General features: G+C 35.1%; 1 protein-coding gene across 27 annotated transcripts in view; it reads left to right on the top strand.

Annotated features, from left to right (window-relative positions):
- Adgrl3 (adhesion G protein-coupled receptor L3) overlaps window positions 1-18255 on the top strand; it is a 734954-nt gene that overhangs the window by 630206 nt on the left and 86493 nt on the right. For all 27 annotated transcript variants that reach the window (XM_075942857.1, XM_075942861.1, XM_075942854.1 and 24 more), the window contains 2 exons: window positions 6567-6776; window positions 10005-10225. In XM_075942857.1, coding sequence (XP_075798972.1) covers window positions 6567-6776; window positions 10005-10225 — 431 coding nt within the window. The remainder of the gene's footprint in view (window positions 1-6566; window positions 6777-10004; window positions 10226-18255) is intronic.

The raw sequence follows: 18255 nt of genomic DNA, 5'->3' as shown, positions 1-18255 counted from the left end.
TTTGAGTTACTTTTAGAATATATGTCTTCTCTTCTGAACTAATACAGAACTTCAGAAAACTCAGCACTCAATGTCTCATTTTGAGGTTCTGTGTGTCATTCTTAGAAATCAAACAATTTTGAAGAAGCCTCACAATTTTCTGTCTTGCGGTAACTTTTCTCTTTTCTCGTCTGTCATGTATTTCAAAATTAGAGAGAAATCATTTTTACCACATTTTGAAAATAGAGTTTTACAGAAAACTCCTGTTTTAGCATCTCCTTAAATGACACTCATAATGAGTCTTTCTCTGTCAAGCCAGCCAGCCAGCTCCCAAATAATGATATGGGAATGTCACCATCTTGCACCTCCTGTTTCATCTCTGTGTCTCCTGGCTTCCTCTCCTTTCTTCTTCCCGGAGTCTTCTCTGTCTCAGGAAGTCCCAATGAGAGTCTACTGTATCAGTTTTCTACTTCATATTGGTTAAGTTTACTAAAAGTTGATGAACTAATTGCTGCCACTTAAACAAAAGTCAGTTAAATGGGCACAATTCACTCCTGTTTCCTCTCTGTGTCTCCTGTCTTCTCTTCATTTCTTCTTCCCAGAGTCCTCTCTGTCTCTAGAAGTCCCACCTAACCTCTTCCTTCCTGCCTATTGGCCATTCAGATCTTTATTATATCAATTACAGCAATATATCATCACAGTATACAAATATGTCACAACACACACTGATAGACATATGTCTCCGCAGATTCTCTCCTTTCATGTCTAGAATGTCAGCATTCTAATTAAAACACTTGTGTACATTTCAGGTAAATTTAAAAGTGACCAAAAGTTTTATTGCCACACCACTGATGAGCAAATCATGATGCCTTTGACCATTGTTATATAAAGTTGTGTAGATCATTTAGCCAGTTAGAAATATGTTTTATTAGAAAGTCTTTGACTAAAAGCACAATTTATAATTTTACAATAGTCATCTATGCAGACAGAAGAGTAAAATCTATATTTCTAAGATGTTAGGTCTGCATTTAAAGGTTTATTAAAATCCCCATGGATAAACATATGATTTTTCAATTCCATATATCAATTGGCAGTACATTTGGAGTTAGAGGAATCATAATTTTTGCTCTTATTCAATATGTAACTTGAAATATTTAAATAAACAGTTAATTAATTATGAAAAATTAGCTCCATACTGCAAAAAGCCAACATATCAATTATCACAGCTCCTCTCTCCCCTTTTAACCTTCAGGATATTGTAGGTTGCAAGCTCAGATAGACATTAAGAAACTACCCAGATGCAGAGAATAATAAGAGACCTTCACAATCAAGAGTGAATACTGGCAAACAGAGCAGATTCAAGGACTACTATTTTCCACCACAATTAGTGTCTTTTAGAGGTAGAAAACAGTTTAGATTGATTTACATAATCTTGGGTATCACATTCAAGATGTGCGAATTTCAGGGCATTACATAACCTTCTGACCCATCCTCAGTACCACTTTTATTTCATATGTTATGATGTATGCACAGGTTTGGGGTTCTTCTTTTTGGTGTCTCTTATGTCCTTCCATATGCTTTTAAAGTAACATGTGCTCAGACTTGTTTTTACAGGACAGTCAGTCACATGAGCTTGGGTAATATGATCAGTCATTTTTCTTAATGAAACTGTTGGAAGAAACATTCATACTATTCACCAAAGGAAACTAAAATAGTACAATCTTGACACAAAACACAGCAGCTGATAAACAAGCAAATGCAAAGAAGAATTCCTTGTCACTATTTATTGCATTTGCTTTCGTATCATTCACCCAGGAAGATGCAGACTACATGGTAGCACCATTTTAGTCATGATCACCTGTACTAATTATCAGAGAGAAATCAACCTGAGCCTCTAAGGAGGAGTCATCAAAGCTTTCTCCACGTAGCTCTGAAAATGGTATTAAGCCTCTATCTTCTGGGTTGTCACAGCGATGTTATACTTTTCAAACTTTGGCCCTCATTTCTGAAATCTGAGGCTATTCATGATCCAATGAAGAATTTATTAGGATGCAGAAATATAGTGTTAGAACTAGGGTAGTGCTGAGCAAATTTAGGAAGCTGGTTACCATGCCACTCACTTGTACACTAGCAAGACATAGTGAGAGAAATGAAGTTTGAAATTCCCATTTATAAAAGTATTTCCTCTTCGTCTGTTCCTTTGTTAAGGTAGCTGTGAGTCTGCTTCACCAAACATGATGAGCTTTCTTTTTCTTCTTTTTTAAATTCACAGTAAGAAACTTTCAAATACATCAAAGTATGGAGTTGTCTTTCTTTAAAGTGCAGAGAATTTGCTGAGTTTTATTAAAACTGAAAGGCAGTTAGATGTGAATGTTTTCTTAACCTTTAACTTGCTAGTGTTTCTCTTTGGAGATGAAAGCTTGAAAATATTAATATTGATTTGTATCTGATAGGAATATAAAAATCACAGTGAATTTATTTGGTTAATTTGCTCTAAAGAAGTGGGAAAGAACACCCATATGTCCTTCTCACTAGGTTACTCAACTGTGATTTACATCTTGTTCTACAGAAGAAACCATTGTTTCAGACCACTGAGCCCTTTACCTCCCATAAGCCTGGGAGGTGACCTTCGTGGTTGGTGACCTGGTTGCTAAGATTTAGAGAAATTCCAGGAACTTTTTTTTTAATGGACTCCACACTACATTTATCAGCAAATAGACTTTTTTCAATTCTATGGGCTTCAGTGAAGCCTACAGTTCTAAGCCATGTTTTATCTCATGATACAGACATTGTAAAGGCAATCTCCTCTCTTATGAAAAAAAAAATCCACATTTTAGTAGTACTCTGAATATTTCAGAACAAAATAGTTTTAAAAGGTAGTTTTATAAGACAAAAGTGCAATAGTATGTAGAAAGTTAAATGAACTCTTAATACTGACTGTCGTCGAGTTCATAGTTGCGATAGAATGACCCAGGAAATACAGTTCCCAAAAATGTTTTTATAAAGAAGACCGTGGAAATGATCAACATTAATTCATTCAGTGTGTTACTCATCAAGGAACAGTTGTGTGGTCCCAGTAAAGAATATTTAGAAATCTATATATTGTGTTGTGAGCTTGCTTTTTAAATAATGTTGACAATTTCAACACATTCCCATGGAGTATTACAGCTTTCCAGACTGAATTATTTTTAAAACCATGAAGCAAAGGTCTCATTTCCCCATTTCATGAGCATGGACTTATTTTATTTATTTGTTTGCACTTGTTGAGGTGTTTAGTTTTACGTGGCCAGAGCGCTATTCACAAGACTTTGTACAGCTCTCTCCCCCACTCTATTCTCTCTGAGCTTTCCTTAGTGACATGTAAAAGAAGATTGGGTGAGATCAAAATAAAGGAAATATCAGAAATTCTCTGTAGCTCTTCCAAAATTATCTGTCACTTCACATATGAACAGAAACTCCAGAGAAAGGAGGAAAATGCTGTTTGTGTAAAAATTTTTAACAAGTGATGAGAGGATCTTTGAAGGTACTGAAACTCTCTTCTTGAGTATTCTATCAGACTCCTAAGACTTTCTCCCAGTCGTCTCATAGAAAGATGATTTCCTTCAGGTATTTTCTTTGCCTGTCATGTTACTATGTTTTAGAAGTCTAAGCATTCTTTACAGCAAGTTGCTCATCTACATCTTTGTTTCCCACTTACTTATTTTTGTATAAGGAAGGATTTATACATGAGATTGTGTCATTTACTTACAATGATATTTGGTATTCATAATAAAATCATACATTTATATTCCTAAATTTAACCTACTCATATAATGAGTTCAAATAATGTTGCTTGTATGCATGGGGTATAGTTCTTACTCATGCTTCCTGGCAGGGTAAGCCACATCACCCATCAGCCACAGTTTCACCAGAGTAAATGACAATTAGCATTGTATTCTATTACTAAACTAGGTTGTTCAAGTAGGTACATGACAACTTGACAGTATTTTAAACTTAAAATGGGTTCATCAGATATAACCCCATCATGAGTTAGTTATAAGTTAGTTACAAATATCTTTCCCTTCTATTGCTTTCCATTAAATGCATCCCCTTTAGTGATTATCTAACTGTATAAATATAATGCATATGCTATAAGTTGGGCTATGGTGTTAGGAAGATAGATGCCATCTTCATTCTGCAGGTACCCTAAGGATTAAAATCTTTGTTACACAACCTGAGTTATATAGTACTCACAAGCCCCAAGCTGCAGGGTGAAGTTTGTTTATCACTTAAATACTGTACTATCACTTTTGTTTCACTGATCCCTCTCTTGGAAAGAGTTCTTTTTAAAAAAAAAAAGAATTAATTTTATATATATTTTTGAGAATGGACCTCATTGGAACTGTTATGACAAACTGTTAAAAAACAAGGCTTTTATGGTCACATCTCTTAGAAAGACTCACTGTCTGTTGCCTCTTTTCTTTTTTATCATGCTGATAATATTTAAATTTTCAGTCGTATCATATGGGTGTCTTATCCTAGTATCATATACATGTTGATGATGGCTGTTGATGTTTTCCCAGTAGACAATGCTAAGGGTGAGTTAATCACCAGGCTTTATTGCTCTGTGTTTGAGTCTTATGTACTTTCGTCGCTGACATTTTGAAATCTGTTATTCTTTTCTCAGCACTCTGCATGGGGCTTTGGAAGGGTCTACAGAGGCACCGAGTAAATATATTTCTAATAATACAACTACCCAGGCAAACAAAAGTGGGAGTTTTCAGTTTCCTCCTCTCTTTTTCGTTAGTGCTTTAGGTCTTTTGGATACATTTGAGAAGGTATTGTACCTACCATTTTCCCATCATGGGAGATTGCTGTGCAGAACACCAGGGCCTGATACCTCCGCAGTTTCTTTCCTTTGAGGAAAAGAGGAGACCAAATAGCTCTCTGTCGAGAGAGCCAGGCAGCACCAATCACTCTCCACTCACAAACCACAAAAGTCATTTAAACTATCAGAAACCCAGTGCTGTTTTAGTAATATCCTTCGGAGAACCAAGCCGTTAAAGCAAAGCTTCACCTAGTTTTCTGCCGTGATTTGTGCTTTTCCTGAGAAACAGAGCCGACTCAGGAATATTTCAGACCTATTTCACTGTCACTTCTAGGGCAGATCTTCATGAAATAACAAAGGTGTAACTGCATCTGACAGGAGGAAAATGCTGTGATTCATATGATTCAGACTAAGGGATAATGGCTCAATTCTAACAACTTTCGCATTCATGCTTTTCACACTACCAAGTTGAAATTTAAAATAAAATAGAAAGCATGTTAACTAATACGAATATTTGTAATCTGGCTGTTTTAATATAGAAGACACTGTGTAGTTTCCCTTGTAAAATGTGCATGAAGGGCTAGAGAGATGGCTCAGTGGATACAAACACATACTGCTCTTGTAGAAGACGCAAATTCTGCCCCTAGAATCCATGTTGGGTTGCTCACAGTTCTTTATTACTTCAGTTCCAGGGGGCTTCTGATGTTTTCGGATTCCTATGGCACTGGTAATCACGTGTATTAACAAAACTATTTATATGATCACCATCGACAAAAAGTGTATTTGTTGAAATTACAAATGATCTCTGGCTACTCAGAATGCACCATGTTCAATCTAATGTCCTTGATTAGTCCTTTACAGTTTTCCTTAGGTGATACAGCATGTAGGTCCTCTGGTTGGTTGCTTTATTGGAAAAAAGTTAGATTTTTGAGAATTATCTGTAAGTCAGCCTAATAATTTTCACTTGTTGACTAAAATTACATAAACCTAATGCTTTACTTTTCTTTTAGAGGTAGAAACTAGTTGGTTATGGCTTTTTAAGAACCCAAGAAACAAAAGTGAATGGCCATGCACAGCTATTTTTATTTTATTTCTCAACTCTGGTTACTCTTTTGACAAGTCACTATGAACTCGAAGGCAATCTAATATGAATATAAATCCCATGGGTAACGTCATTACCGAAAAGCTTTCCACTAAATATGTGGTACACATATAGTTACTCAACAGAATTAAAGGTTTTTATTGCAATTTATATTTTCTGAACTCAATTTGAAAACTATGATGAATCATCTATAGTAGAGGTATTTAAAAATTTCATATATATGTGTGAAATACACACACACACACATATAAAGTCTGTTCTTCGAAAAACCAATCGAGGCACTAATTTTCTAAATGTGCATCTTATAGTTTTGAATAAAGCGTTCTACAACAGGAATTGATTTAAAAACACTTCAAATAAGCAGTGCAGGTTAAAAACCTACAGTTTTACCTTGAAGTCTTTGGCCAGAGTCACATTAATCTTCACTTATTTATAGCGTGAAAATATATGCGCTAAGAGTGTAGCCAATGAATTTTATTGACCCTCCTTAATCTCCAAGTGTTTTACTTGGTGGCAAAAAAAGAAAAACAAAAACTTTAATTATGGAATAGAAATCCCAAATGATTCAGTTTTTATATTTGTCGTGAGTATGGGGGATATTTAGTGTTTTCGTAAAATCCTGCTTCCTGATTACAGCTCATACACATAGGCGACTTACAGTCTTTTTTGTGTCTCCAGCACAGTGATGCGGTCCATGATCTTCTTCTGGATGTGATCACGTGGGTTGGCATCTTGCTGTCCCTTGTTTGTCTCCTGATTTGCATCTTCACATTCTGCTTCTTCCGTGGGCTCCAGAGTGACCGTAACACCATTCATAAGAACCTCTGCATCAGCCTGTTTGTGGCAGAACTGCTCTTCCTGATTGGAATCAATAGAACCGACCAACCAGTAAGCTGCTTGTATTGGTCTTAGCGAAGGCTACCTATAACCTTTAGCTTTCCAGCACTGTCCGCCCTGGGGACCAGCAGGCTCAAAAGTGCCCTTTCCATTTGTTCAGTTCAAAGTCAGTGACTTTCACATCATACTCTCTTTTCATTTTTCATGCCCATTGCCATAAAAACACAGTGAACATTACAGATAGGGTGCACATGGTTTTTATTTTTATTTTTTTATATCTGTATTACAACAGTATTACACTGTATTACAACAGTGTATTACAACAGCGTATTACAACAGTGATTGTCCACATAGCTCCTGCTTGCACAAGTGCATAGCCTCCTTTGCCATCCACACCTCCTACCTGAGGGATGCATTTGTGACCATTGATAAAGGTTTGTTGTCACATCATTATCACTGAAAGTTCATGGTTCATAGTTTGCATTAGAATTCATTCTGAGTGTCAAGTAGTCTGTGGACACACAGAAACACATATTCTCTCTTCTAATAGCAAATGCGGTGTCTTGAAATTTCTCTGTAATTCTTTTTATCCCCATGTCTTCAATGAGCCATGACATTAATTTTTTCTTTTTATGTTTTCCAAAAGTTTTGCCTTTTCCCCAATATTACTAGGATCATATACTATATAACTTTATAGGACTGGTTCTTTTCTTTGGTTAATATATACTTTGGCTTCTCACATGATACTTTATTACCTGATCTCTTTTTTCTTTTTGACATTGAGTAACATTCCTTTGTTGATAAACTACAGTTTATGGATCGGGTAAACCACTGAGGAGCATTTTGTTCGCTTGCAGTTTTTGACAATTTTGAATAAAGCTGCTATTAACATTTTAATGCATTAAGAATCTTTTGTTTGTTATTTTGTTTTGTTTGTTTTGTATAATCTTTCAACTCCTTTAAGTAATTATTAAAACAAAACCAAATAAACAGCAAAAACAAAGTTAATGGGTCCTGTGGTAAGGTATGTTTAATTTGGGGAGAACATTGCCAAACTCTTTCCAAAGTACCCATGCTTTCCTGCATTTGCACCATCAGCGATCACAGCACACATTTGTTCAAAAATTAGAAGATGCTAATGACCAGAGCTGCAATGACAAGTAAAACTTAACTTTTGTAGTTTTCAGAAGACTTGGGTATAATAAATAATTCACTCCCTTAATGCTTCTCTCCAGTAGGTGTTCATATGCATGATGTACTATATAATAAAATGCAGTCGCATTCAAAACTATGATTAGGTATTCATGATTAATGATTGCAAAGTATACAATTATAGTGAATATATTTTTAATTGGTTAGCATATACTTAATGTGATGTCTTTTCTCATAAATGCAAATATATGAATAAGCAATCAAAGTACACATTTTCCTCCTCAAACTAATGTTTTATGACTGCCAAAAAATTATAGTTGAGATTCTATCTATCCTTAAAATTCTCAAATGAACAATTGTGTTATTTTTGAGTAAAATATTCTATTCTTTAGTTAACCCCCAATGCAAATACTTTTTTTAAAAAAATTCCTTCATGTAGAAATCATACTTGAATTTTAATTCTCCAATGTTAATATGTTATGATAAACTTCACCAGGCAATGCATATTGCATTAAACAGTGAACAACATAAAAAATGGAGACAGATACAAAAAATTCAGGGAGAATGCTACTCAGAAAAAATGTTCTTCTTGTTTTAGAGTTAGGTGTCCTGTTTTTTTAATTTTTCATCATCTTTGGAACCTGATTTCCCTCTAATCTTTCTGACATTTAACTTCTTCATTCCTCCTTCGTCCTCCTAAAGTATGCAAGCAGACTTTCATTGTGTCTTCAGAGATCATGCTCACCAATCAGTGAAACCATTAAAATGTTATGTTTTGTTTGTTTGTTTGTTTTTGTGGTTCTTGACCTTTGTTGGTAGGAGACACAGATTTAAGTACGGACTTTCTGTCATAAGAACAAGCACAACGTCATGAAAATTATTACTGGGAAGCATATAGATGACCCACTAAAGTTTCTAGTACTTCAGGGAGAAATATATGAATAGCTGCTCTTAATTTAAATCAGATTGTCTAGACTATTATCTAGTGCAGTAACAAAAAAGAGTCTGAGAGAGAAAACATTTCTTCAACATTGAGTTTTTGGAAGGATGCATTTTTTTTTGTTCATTTGTTTTATGTGCCCGAGTCTTTGCCTCTGCTTATGTACTTCACATGGATGTCGGGTACCCATGGAGACTGGAAGAAGGCATTGGGCCCTCTGGAACGAGAGTTACAAATGTTTGTGAGCCCCATGTGTGTGCTGAGAACCAAAGGTGTAGCTTCTTCAAGAGGAGCAGGAGCTCTTAATCATGCCTGCATCTCTGCGGTCCTGAGCACTACATCTTAGCTGGATCAATTTTGCCTCAGTGCGGGGGTGACATTCCTAAAGCAGGAAATAAACAGTCAGCAATTCTTAATAAATAACAATCTCTTTCGAAGATTACTATTAATTAATGAGATTACTTGATGTAATTAGATTTTAAAAATACTTGCTTTCCTTGGTTTTAACATTTCTCTTTCATTTATAATTGAAGACATTGAGGAGAGTGTAGCTCAGTGGCAGAGCCCTTGTCTAACGCCTTCAGTTTGATTGCCATCTCTGCAAATGAAAAATAATAAAGCAAAAATGGACATATTAGTCTAAACTCAGAAGAATCTTTAACAAAATTAATTTTAAAATATTCTTTTATGTGTGTCTTCATTGTTCTTCCTTTCTTCTTTCCTTCTATCCTTTCCTTGTAAATTTTGGGACAGTCTCACTCTCTAGCTCAGACTACTTTCATTTCAATTTGTTCCCAGCTTACAGAGCCCTGGAGTTTCGAGTATACACAATCACATTCAGATTTAAAGATTGAAAATTATTCAATTTTAACTATAAAGATTTTAAATTTTAGACTAATCTCAGTAGTAATGATCCCTGGGCTCTTAATAAATTTTTCCCATAAATGTTATGATTTTCCATATTTTAATGTGGTGTCAGCCATAAGCTGTAATTAAGATAAAAGGCAGCTTTCAAGTCAATTGTGTTTTATTTACTTTAGTGTTTGTCCGTTAAAAGTCTTACCCACATTATTATGTTGAAGACCTATTTTATAATTGCTGGATTGATCGTCACTTACGTTAGTTTTGTGTAGGGCAATAGGGCTACGTGTTGGTTCTGTGACTGAAGCCCGTGTTCCTTTCCCTAGATTGCCTGTGCGGTGTTTGCGGCCCTTTTACACTTCTTCTTCTTGGCGGCCTTCACCTGGATGTTTCTGGAAGGGGTGCAGCTGTATATCATGCTGGTGGAGGTTTTCGAGAGCGAACATTCCCGTCGGAAGTACTTTTATCTGGTGGGCTATGGGATGCCTGCACTCATTGTGGCCGTGTCCGCGGCAGTCGACTACAGGAGCTATGGGACAGACAAAGTGTGAGTAATGGCTGTTTACTGCCTTTCTTCTCTCCCTCTTTTCGGACCTACTCAAGGTGAAAGTTTTGGAATCTCTTGGTGTGGATTTCCCCCCACAGAATTCACTAAGGGAACAGAAGAAGCAACTTAGAGTATAATTCAGTGTATGGTTGGATATTTGGCTGTGAGGTTAAAAAAAAATTCTTGAAACTCTGAAGCCATTTTAGAGCTGCATATTTCTAGATCATAACCTCCAGTAAGTGTAAGAATATTAATTTCTTAATCGTTTTTCCGAGCATTCAGACGTGTGCCACACCGCATGAAAACTGTTTTCAGACCACAGAGTTGCTCCTGACTCTATTGGTTCCTCTTCATGAAATGACAATGCTAGTCCTGGATGGATTTTTATACTGGCAGAAAAACTGAAGCAGAGGGAGAGTTCGTGTCTCTTCCTTTTTTTTCTTTTCTACCTCATTATTGGAGTATAGTCACACAGCTTGTTTTTAATACATCTTTAAATTGTTAAAGCATGTTTATAGAGAAGAGAGCACTTAAGGAAGACATTTAGGTAGGGTGTGATGACCTACAGAACTGGGAGGCAGAGGCAGGCACATTTCTGAGTTGGAGACCAGTCTGGTCTGCAAAGGCAGTGTCATTACAGCTGGGGCTAAACAGAACCTCTTGAAAAATACCGCAAACGACAATAACAAGGAAGACAACAACAGAAGAAAGAAAGAAAGAAAGAAAGAAAGAAAGAAAGAAAGAAAGAAAGAAAGAAAGAAAGGAGGGAAGGAAGGAAGGAAGGAAGGAAGGAAGGAAGGAAGGAAGGAAGGAAGGAAGGAAAGAGAGAAGAAGGGAGGGAAAAGAGACAGAGAAAGAAAAAGAAAGGAAGGAAGACAAAGAAAAGGAAGTATTGGAGTTGGAGAGATGCCTCAACAGTTAAGAGCACTTGCAGCTTTTCTAGAAGATCCTAATTCAATTCTCAGCACACACACGCTATCTCACAACTGTCTATAACTTCAGTTCAGGGAATCTGGCACCCTCATAAATGTAGGCAAAACACCACATAAAATAGGCAAATCTTTTTTTAAAAAAAAAAATCAAAAAAAGAAAAGAAAAAAAAGTCATTTGTTTCAAAAGAGTTTCATGACAACTGAAATCCCAAACAACAAATAAAAGTTTCACAAGTAAAAGTGCAAAGAACTCCTGGTAGAAGACCAGTACTTTTATTTTAGGTGTAAACAAAAGAGGAAGAATAAAATCAGAGAAAAAGAGTAAGCAGGACCCTAGAAACAGAACATTAGGACTGAGGATCAAGGAAAGTAAGAAAAAGTTCCATGTCAGCTTTTCAGAGTCAGTGATGATTTATGTCAAAGATAATGCTTGTAAGATAAGTACCACAGAGAAGTCACTTGATTGTTGGCGGAGTTTTTCTGTCCAGAAACTGCTCTCAAATAAACACAAAGAGGCTTATATTAATTATAAATATTTAGCGAATAGCTCAGGCTTATTACTAACTAGCTCTTACATTTTAGGTTAACCCATAATCCTTATTTATGCTCTGCCATGTGTCTATACCTTTATTAGCATGGCACATTCATCCCCTGTTCCCTCTTCATCTGGTTGTTGACACTAGACTCTGCCCTTCTTCCTTCCTTCCTTCTCTTACTTAGTCTGGCTTTCCTGCCTCACCTTACTCTGTTCAGCTATTGGTTAGTCAAGTTCTTTATTAAACAATCAAAGAGACATATATTCACACAAGGCAAAGGAATATTCCATAGCACTTGATCTTTGCAGCAGCTAACTTAAGACAGTGCTAGAAGCACAAGCCAAATCAGAAGGTTTGAAAAATGTCAGTTAGCAGAGGCTTCAGATATTATCTATTTCTTGAAGTAATCCCACTGAAAATACTGATTTGTATAATGACAGTAAAGGAGAAATTTTAAAAATTGTGTCACATGAGCTCAGAGGCTCAGGATCTATGGGAGAATGCTTGCCTAGAATGCAAAAAGAAAAACAAATGTGCTGTGGGACAATGGTCTGTACCATGTCAATTATATTTTAAATAAATGCTGATTGGCTAGTAGCCAGGCAAGAAGTATGGCGCACTGATCAGGCAGGAAGAATTCTGGGCAACGAGAATTCTGGGAAGAGGGAAGTTTGATTCTGCAGTCATGACCCAGCCACAGAGCAAGCAAGATATGACTGCCTTGCCAAGAAAGGTACCAAACCACGTGGCTCACATAGACAAGAATAATGGGCTAATATAAGTTATAAGAGTTAATAAGAAGCCTGAGCTAATGGGCCAATCAGTTTATAACTAATATAGACCTATGTGTGATTTCTTTGGGATTTAACGATTGTGGGAACCAGACAGGACAGAAACCTCAGAGAACAAAAATGTTGGAGAATTTTGTAAAAGATGAAGCCTTAAGAATGTATAGACTGAAAGGAAATTGAGTTGAAACAAAATTAATGATAAAAAATGGTTATTTCTCATTTGTATTTAGTGCACAAAGACTGAATGAGAGAAAAGATTCCCAGGTAATAAAGAAAAAGATACAAAACAAACCATAGCATCAGACCTTAACTGAGTATGGTAAAAGTAACTTTAGAATTCACCACTCCCATGGTTAAATTGTGTAGATGAGAAAAATCAAGCATATTCATTCTGACTTCTCTATCATTATAGAGATAGATATAAGCAGACATTGGATATATTCTCCAGTTTATTTCAAATGTAGTTGGATTTACTTTTCTGATGATAAAGGGAAAGGAAGTAAGGAGTAATGTACATGTCTAAGCATGGAACACTTCCACAGGTATAAGATGCAGACTTTCTGTGGAGTGAAGTGGTGAGGTCATGTTAAGTGAACAAGAGTTTTGAATAGCTTTGAGATGAGCATTATGGAAAATGTGTTAAAGAGCCAATTAGACATTAATAAAAAAGATTCTGAGGCAGCAGTGAAGGCTGGGTAAGGTGAGATAGCATCCATTTGTACAGAAGTTAATAAGCCAGATTTCATGATGAAATTTCTATCAGAAACCTGAGCATGCTGGCAGTAAAGCAGCTTGCTTCCCAGAAATGGATATTCATAAAGAGGGAATGACACAAAGAAGACACCAGAAGTATTGAGAGCATAGTTAAAATAGGGCATGTGGTGCCCGGACATCAACAATACACTTAGGAGGAGACTATTTCATTTCTGGTGTGTTCTTTTTTTAACACAGTGACAGGCTATGCTGTCTCTTTCTATGTAACCATTCTTTTCAGGCTTGATGTTGTAAATTGCCGTCAAATCTGAATTCATTCTGTCAGTCCCAAAAAGAACCATGGGATCAGACTATGATTAGCAAAATGATAAGCAACGTTGCTTGTAAAGATTTTAGAAAGAGAGGCATTGAATTCATCATAGGCCCTCTTTTTTTCTTCTCAAATAATGTCTTTATTGATATAATTCACAGGCCATACAACTACTCCTTTGAAATATATTCTTCAAGTGTCTTAATATGTTCCCAATACTGTGGACTCATCATCACTAATTTTAGAATATTTCCACCAACTATTAAAAAACCCATTTTCTGCCCCTTCCCCTGGATCACAGTATTGTGCGTTTTGATTAATGCATTCTCCCCCTGAAACATAAAGCTGAGTGATATCATTGTGAGTGACCTTACACTCTTTCCAATGTTGTTCTTAAACAGTTCCCTCTTGTTTATTGAATGTTCCCGGTTCTCTTTTGGTGTTTATCTTTTCTCCCAAGTTATTTGCAAATGTTCCTCTTACTGAACTGAGTCAAACTGTTTGCTTTGTGTTTCAGTCATTTAGTTTGAAACAAATGTCATTTTCTGGATAGTGTAAATCTGTCTTCTTAGAATCGATAGTACATGGTCCCTAGTGATTTTGTTAACGCTTTGGCCATCATTCCTTTGATTTCCTGCCCCATGACTGGTAGGTCTCATTTACTGATATTATTACTCTCTGGTAATAGTGGCTAATTTATTTCCCAGGCACGACTCTAAACAATCCTTAATTTCTCAGTTATGTAATTAAGATTTTCCCAACCAAAAGCAAAATAAAGAGATAGATGGCAGAAGGAGTTAAAGAGGGAGGAAAGAAAACAGAAAAATCTAGTTCAATTCTATCACTAGCGGGCAGAAAGCATTTTATTGTTTATGTTACATTTAGAAATTGTTCACGAAGATGACTGACTCAAAGATCTGTGGGAAAGATATATTAAACTTCAACATTGGGGGAGATCACTGAACCCAGTATCTGGCTATGAATGTTTTTCTTCTTAAGGAAACTTTTTCAAAAGATAACTGTTATTTTGTGTTAGATATTTACCACAGAAGCTAAAATGAATGTATCATGTTTCTATTTGGGCCTAATCAAGATATCTTCTTAAAAAATTGTAGTCAGTGGGATTTATTTATTTATTTATTATTTTGGTCTGGCATTGTAAACTGAACTTGACTCATTGCATTTGAGGCAACCACTCTAACACTGATTTAGACTGGCAAGGCACTGGATTTTGACTCAACTCCTTCTGCATTCTATAATTTGATCTTCTGTCTTTGTCTTTCCTGTCTCTCTAATTGTTGTTGATTGCTTTTACTTTATTCAAGAAAATGATCTGACTGTCCAAGTACTTGCTAACTGTGTAGCTTTTTTTTCTTTCTTGTGTAATAATGCAGCAAAGAAAATTTTTAGAAGTTATCAGAAATGGTTGGAAATATTTATAGAACTGGCAGAAGATATTTAATGGAGAAACCTTTTTTTTTTCCCCATGTACCTCTTAATTAAGTTTCAGGCTACATTTATTTCCAAAAACAATTAGAATGTGGGTATTTTCATCTAGTATAAATTCTTATAATCTAGAAATGAAAGATATTGCCAGCTATGTTCTGAAATACTTCCTAATATCTATAAAGTAAATGCTTAAGTCTTGGAAATTTCATGATTCTTAACTGTTATTCTAATTTAATATTTATAGTATATCCAGAATAATTCCAATTAATGTATTACATTGTAGTGTAATCTAAATTATAGATTTATCCTTTCCCTCTTCTTTTTCCGCTTAATCATTTCATTATAGTGATAATGAGCTGTTACATCTAAAGCCTTTAATAACAGCAGCTTACATTTCTAAGAAAAAGACTCATACTGATGGTAGATGATGAATTTACAGATAAAATTGTCTTGTAGGCTAAATAAATGTTATTTTGATACAGATATAGATAGCTATCACATTCCATCTGGCTGATGGATTATGATGTGTTTTTCTATGAAATGTTATTAGGCTGTTGAATTTATTATGTACAGAACACATACTCATGAACAAAGCTTGCATAATTTGATCTTAAGATGTTGTTTAGTTTTCCATCAATTTGCAGTGCTTATAAAAGAGTCATTATCTTCTGATGTTTGTATAACAAAATCTTTTAATCTGATTGACATATACTCAAAAAATATACTTATAATAACCTTAGGATTCAATAGCATGACGTTTTAAAAATTCATTTAAATAGCCAAAAATCTTTCAAAAAATAGCCCTCAGCTTGTGGATCACAAATCTATATTACACTGCTAATAATGAGCATATATTTCATTTTTGCTTCTGATCTTTTATGCTTTTATTCTTTTGGAGAATCAGTGACGATAATTTCGTGGGATACTGGAAAAACATGATTAAAATGGAGGTTAACAATAGTTCAAAAAGGACTCTTCTGAAATTCAGTTTTAAATACTCTGATTTTATGACCTGAAACAAATCAGTTCATTTAAAATTTATCAAAATGTTCTGAAAATATGAACAGTTTAAAAGTTAAAAGTTTAAATAGCGTAAATTGATCCATTGGACCTTTAGTATGGTCTCCAGGGTTTTTGTTTTTGTTTTTCGAAACAGGGTTTCTCTGTAGCTTTGGTGCCTGTCCTGGAACTAGCTCTTGTAGACCAGGCTGGCCTCGAACTCCCAGAGATCCACCTGCCTCTGCCTCCCGAGTGCTGGGATTAAAGGCGTGTGCCACCACCCAGCTTATGGTCTCCAGTGTACAACCAAAGGGAGAGTGGACAGCATCCTGAGTGTCTTGGAAGAAGAAGTAAAACAATGAGTAACAGGAAGAAGAAGGGTACTAGAAAGGGTAAAGCTAGAGGGTGGTATAAGAGATAAATTGTGAGCTAGAAAATTGGTTCAGGGCTTTAAAGTACATGGATTAAATCAAGAGCACTCATAGCCTATCCGAAATCCATGGAAAACAGAAAAAGAGCCAAGCTCTTAGAAATAATTGACATCACATTGCAATCTGACAATCGCTAGAAAGCCATCTCCTAATCTTTACATTTGTCTCAGCAGATTACTAGCCTGGAATAACTATAAAGTTGTAGTCTATGTTAAATAAAAATCACCAAGTTTATTTCAGTTTATCAAATAACTAGTATATAGAAAAACAGTCACTGATGGTTGTAAAAATAGTACATTATAGGATTATCCAATTACATTATAGTATTATCATAAAAATGAGACTCGAGGAACATTGAGCTTCGCAATAGCAGATGGTTATATTTACTTTATAAATTTGTTCCAATTTCTAATCACCAAATCCCTTTCAGAAAAATGTGTGTGCTGCAGAATTTATTACAGCACATGAAAAAGCATTCTTATTTTAATTGACACAAAACATTCAATGAATTTGTCATCAGCTATGTGTCTGTTGGATATGTGAAATAGTATAGCCAATGAGGAAGTACTTTTCAGTTATATTACAAGGTAATACGCACACAGTGTATATATGGAGAAAACATGTGTAAGCTTAAATATTATTTTATTAATACCTATGAGCATGCTTTCTGTGCATATGTATTGAAGACTAAGGTTTTATTGTGCCACCATGTTTCATTCATGAACAACTTGATATGAAAATAGCATTAATTTTGCTGTCTAATAACACCTGAAAACTCTTTCTGGTTACATTTGAAGAAAATAGCCTTGGTAATCTATACTTTTTCAGAAAATTTGGATACTAGTTCGATGTATGTTTGATTAATGTATTATACCAGAATATAATCCAACACCTCAAAGCCATTTGTTGACACTCTGTTCCAGATCATGATAAGGAACTACAGTCTGGTGGTGTGACTGATTCTAAATACCATGGGACATGCTTTATATGATGGTTGTGCCTTTGGGTTGGTGTCCCTGATGCTTTTCCTAAATACAGAACTGTCCCCTTAAAGGACGGGGTATGAAAATAAATAAAACAATTACCTGTAGTTTAGTATGTAAAGATGGTAAATTAAGCAGTCAATTTTATTTTGTGTTATTTTAAGAAATTAATTTTTCTGTGTTGTAAAGATTTTTTATTTTTCTGAGTTTACATGAAGGTAGTTATTATTGAATAAGTAATTGGCTTTTTAAGGGATCATGATATCAACTTCTTTACTAATAATTTTAATTCTATGTCCTATATTTTGGAGAACAAAACTAGATGAGTATAACAATTTATTTTTGTGTCTTAGCACTGATTCTTTGGAATATTGAAATCAATAAAATTATATCAGTGCAATAAGACTTCATCGTGTAAATAGCAGTCTGTTATTACCTTTTGAAAACTAATACAATAAGAAAATTTTAATGGCACATTTGTGTTTCATTAATGAAACAAAAGACAAGGCGCACGTGGCACATGAAAAGTCTTCCTTTGACTTCTAGACTGCATTTAGTATTGAACAAGAAAGAGGTAATATGGCCAGGGGAGTCTTCTTTTCACCCGTAGGTCATGTCTTTTCTTTTAGTGCTTCTAAAAGCACAATTCAGAGATTGTAAACAATGGGCTGAATATCCTTTAACAGTACAAAACCTAGGAGTTTTAAAAAAACTATACAAATACGGCCTACCAAATCAACCAGTTTTGTTAGGTAAAAGTTACTTAGTAGATCTCAGTGGTTTTCAGATAAACCATTTTCTTTAGAAGTACATTTGACCACTTATAAGCTGAACTTTTTGTGTTTGGTGTAATAGATTGTTCTTTTTAGCATGCATCTCACTAAT

This window comes from Microtus pennsylvanicus, chromosome 12 (assembly GCF_037038515.1).
Source record: "Microtus pennsylvanicus isolate mMicPen1 chromosome 12, mMicPen1.hap1, whole genome shotgun sequence".
In the NCBI taxonomy this organism is placed as follows: Eukaryota; Metazoa; Chordata; class Mammalia; order Rodentia; family Cricetidae; genus Microtus; species Microtus pennsylvanicus.
The sequence above is the reverse complement of the archived record's forward strand: the minus strand, read 5'-3'. Positions and strand labels throughout refer to the sequence as shown.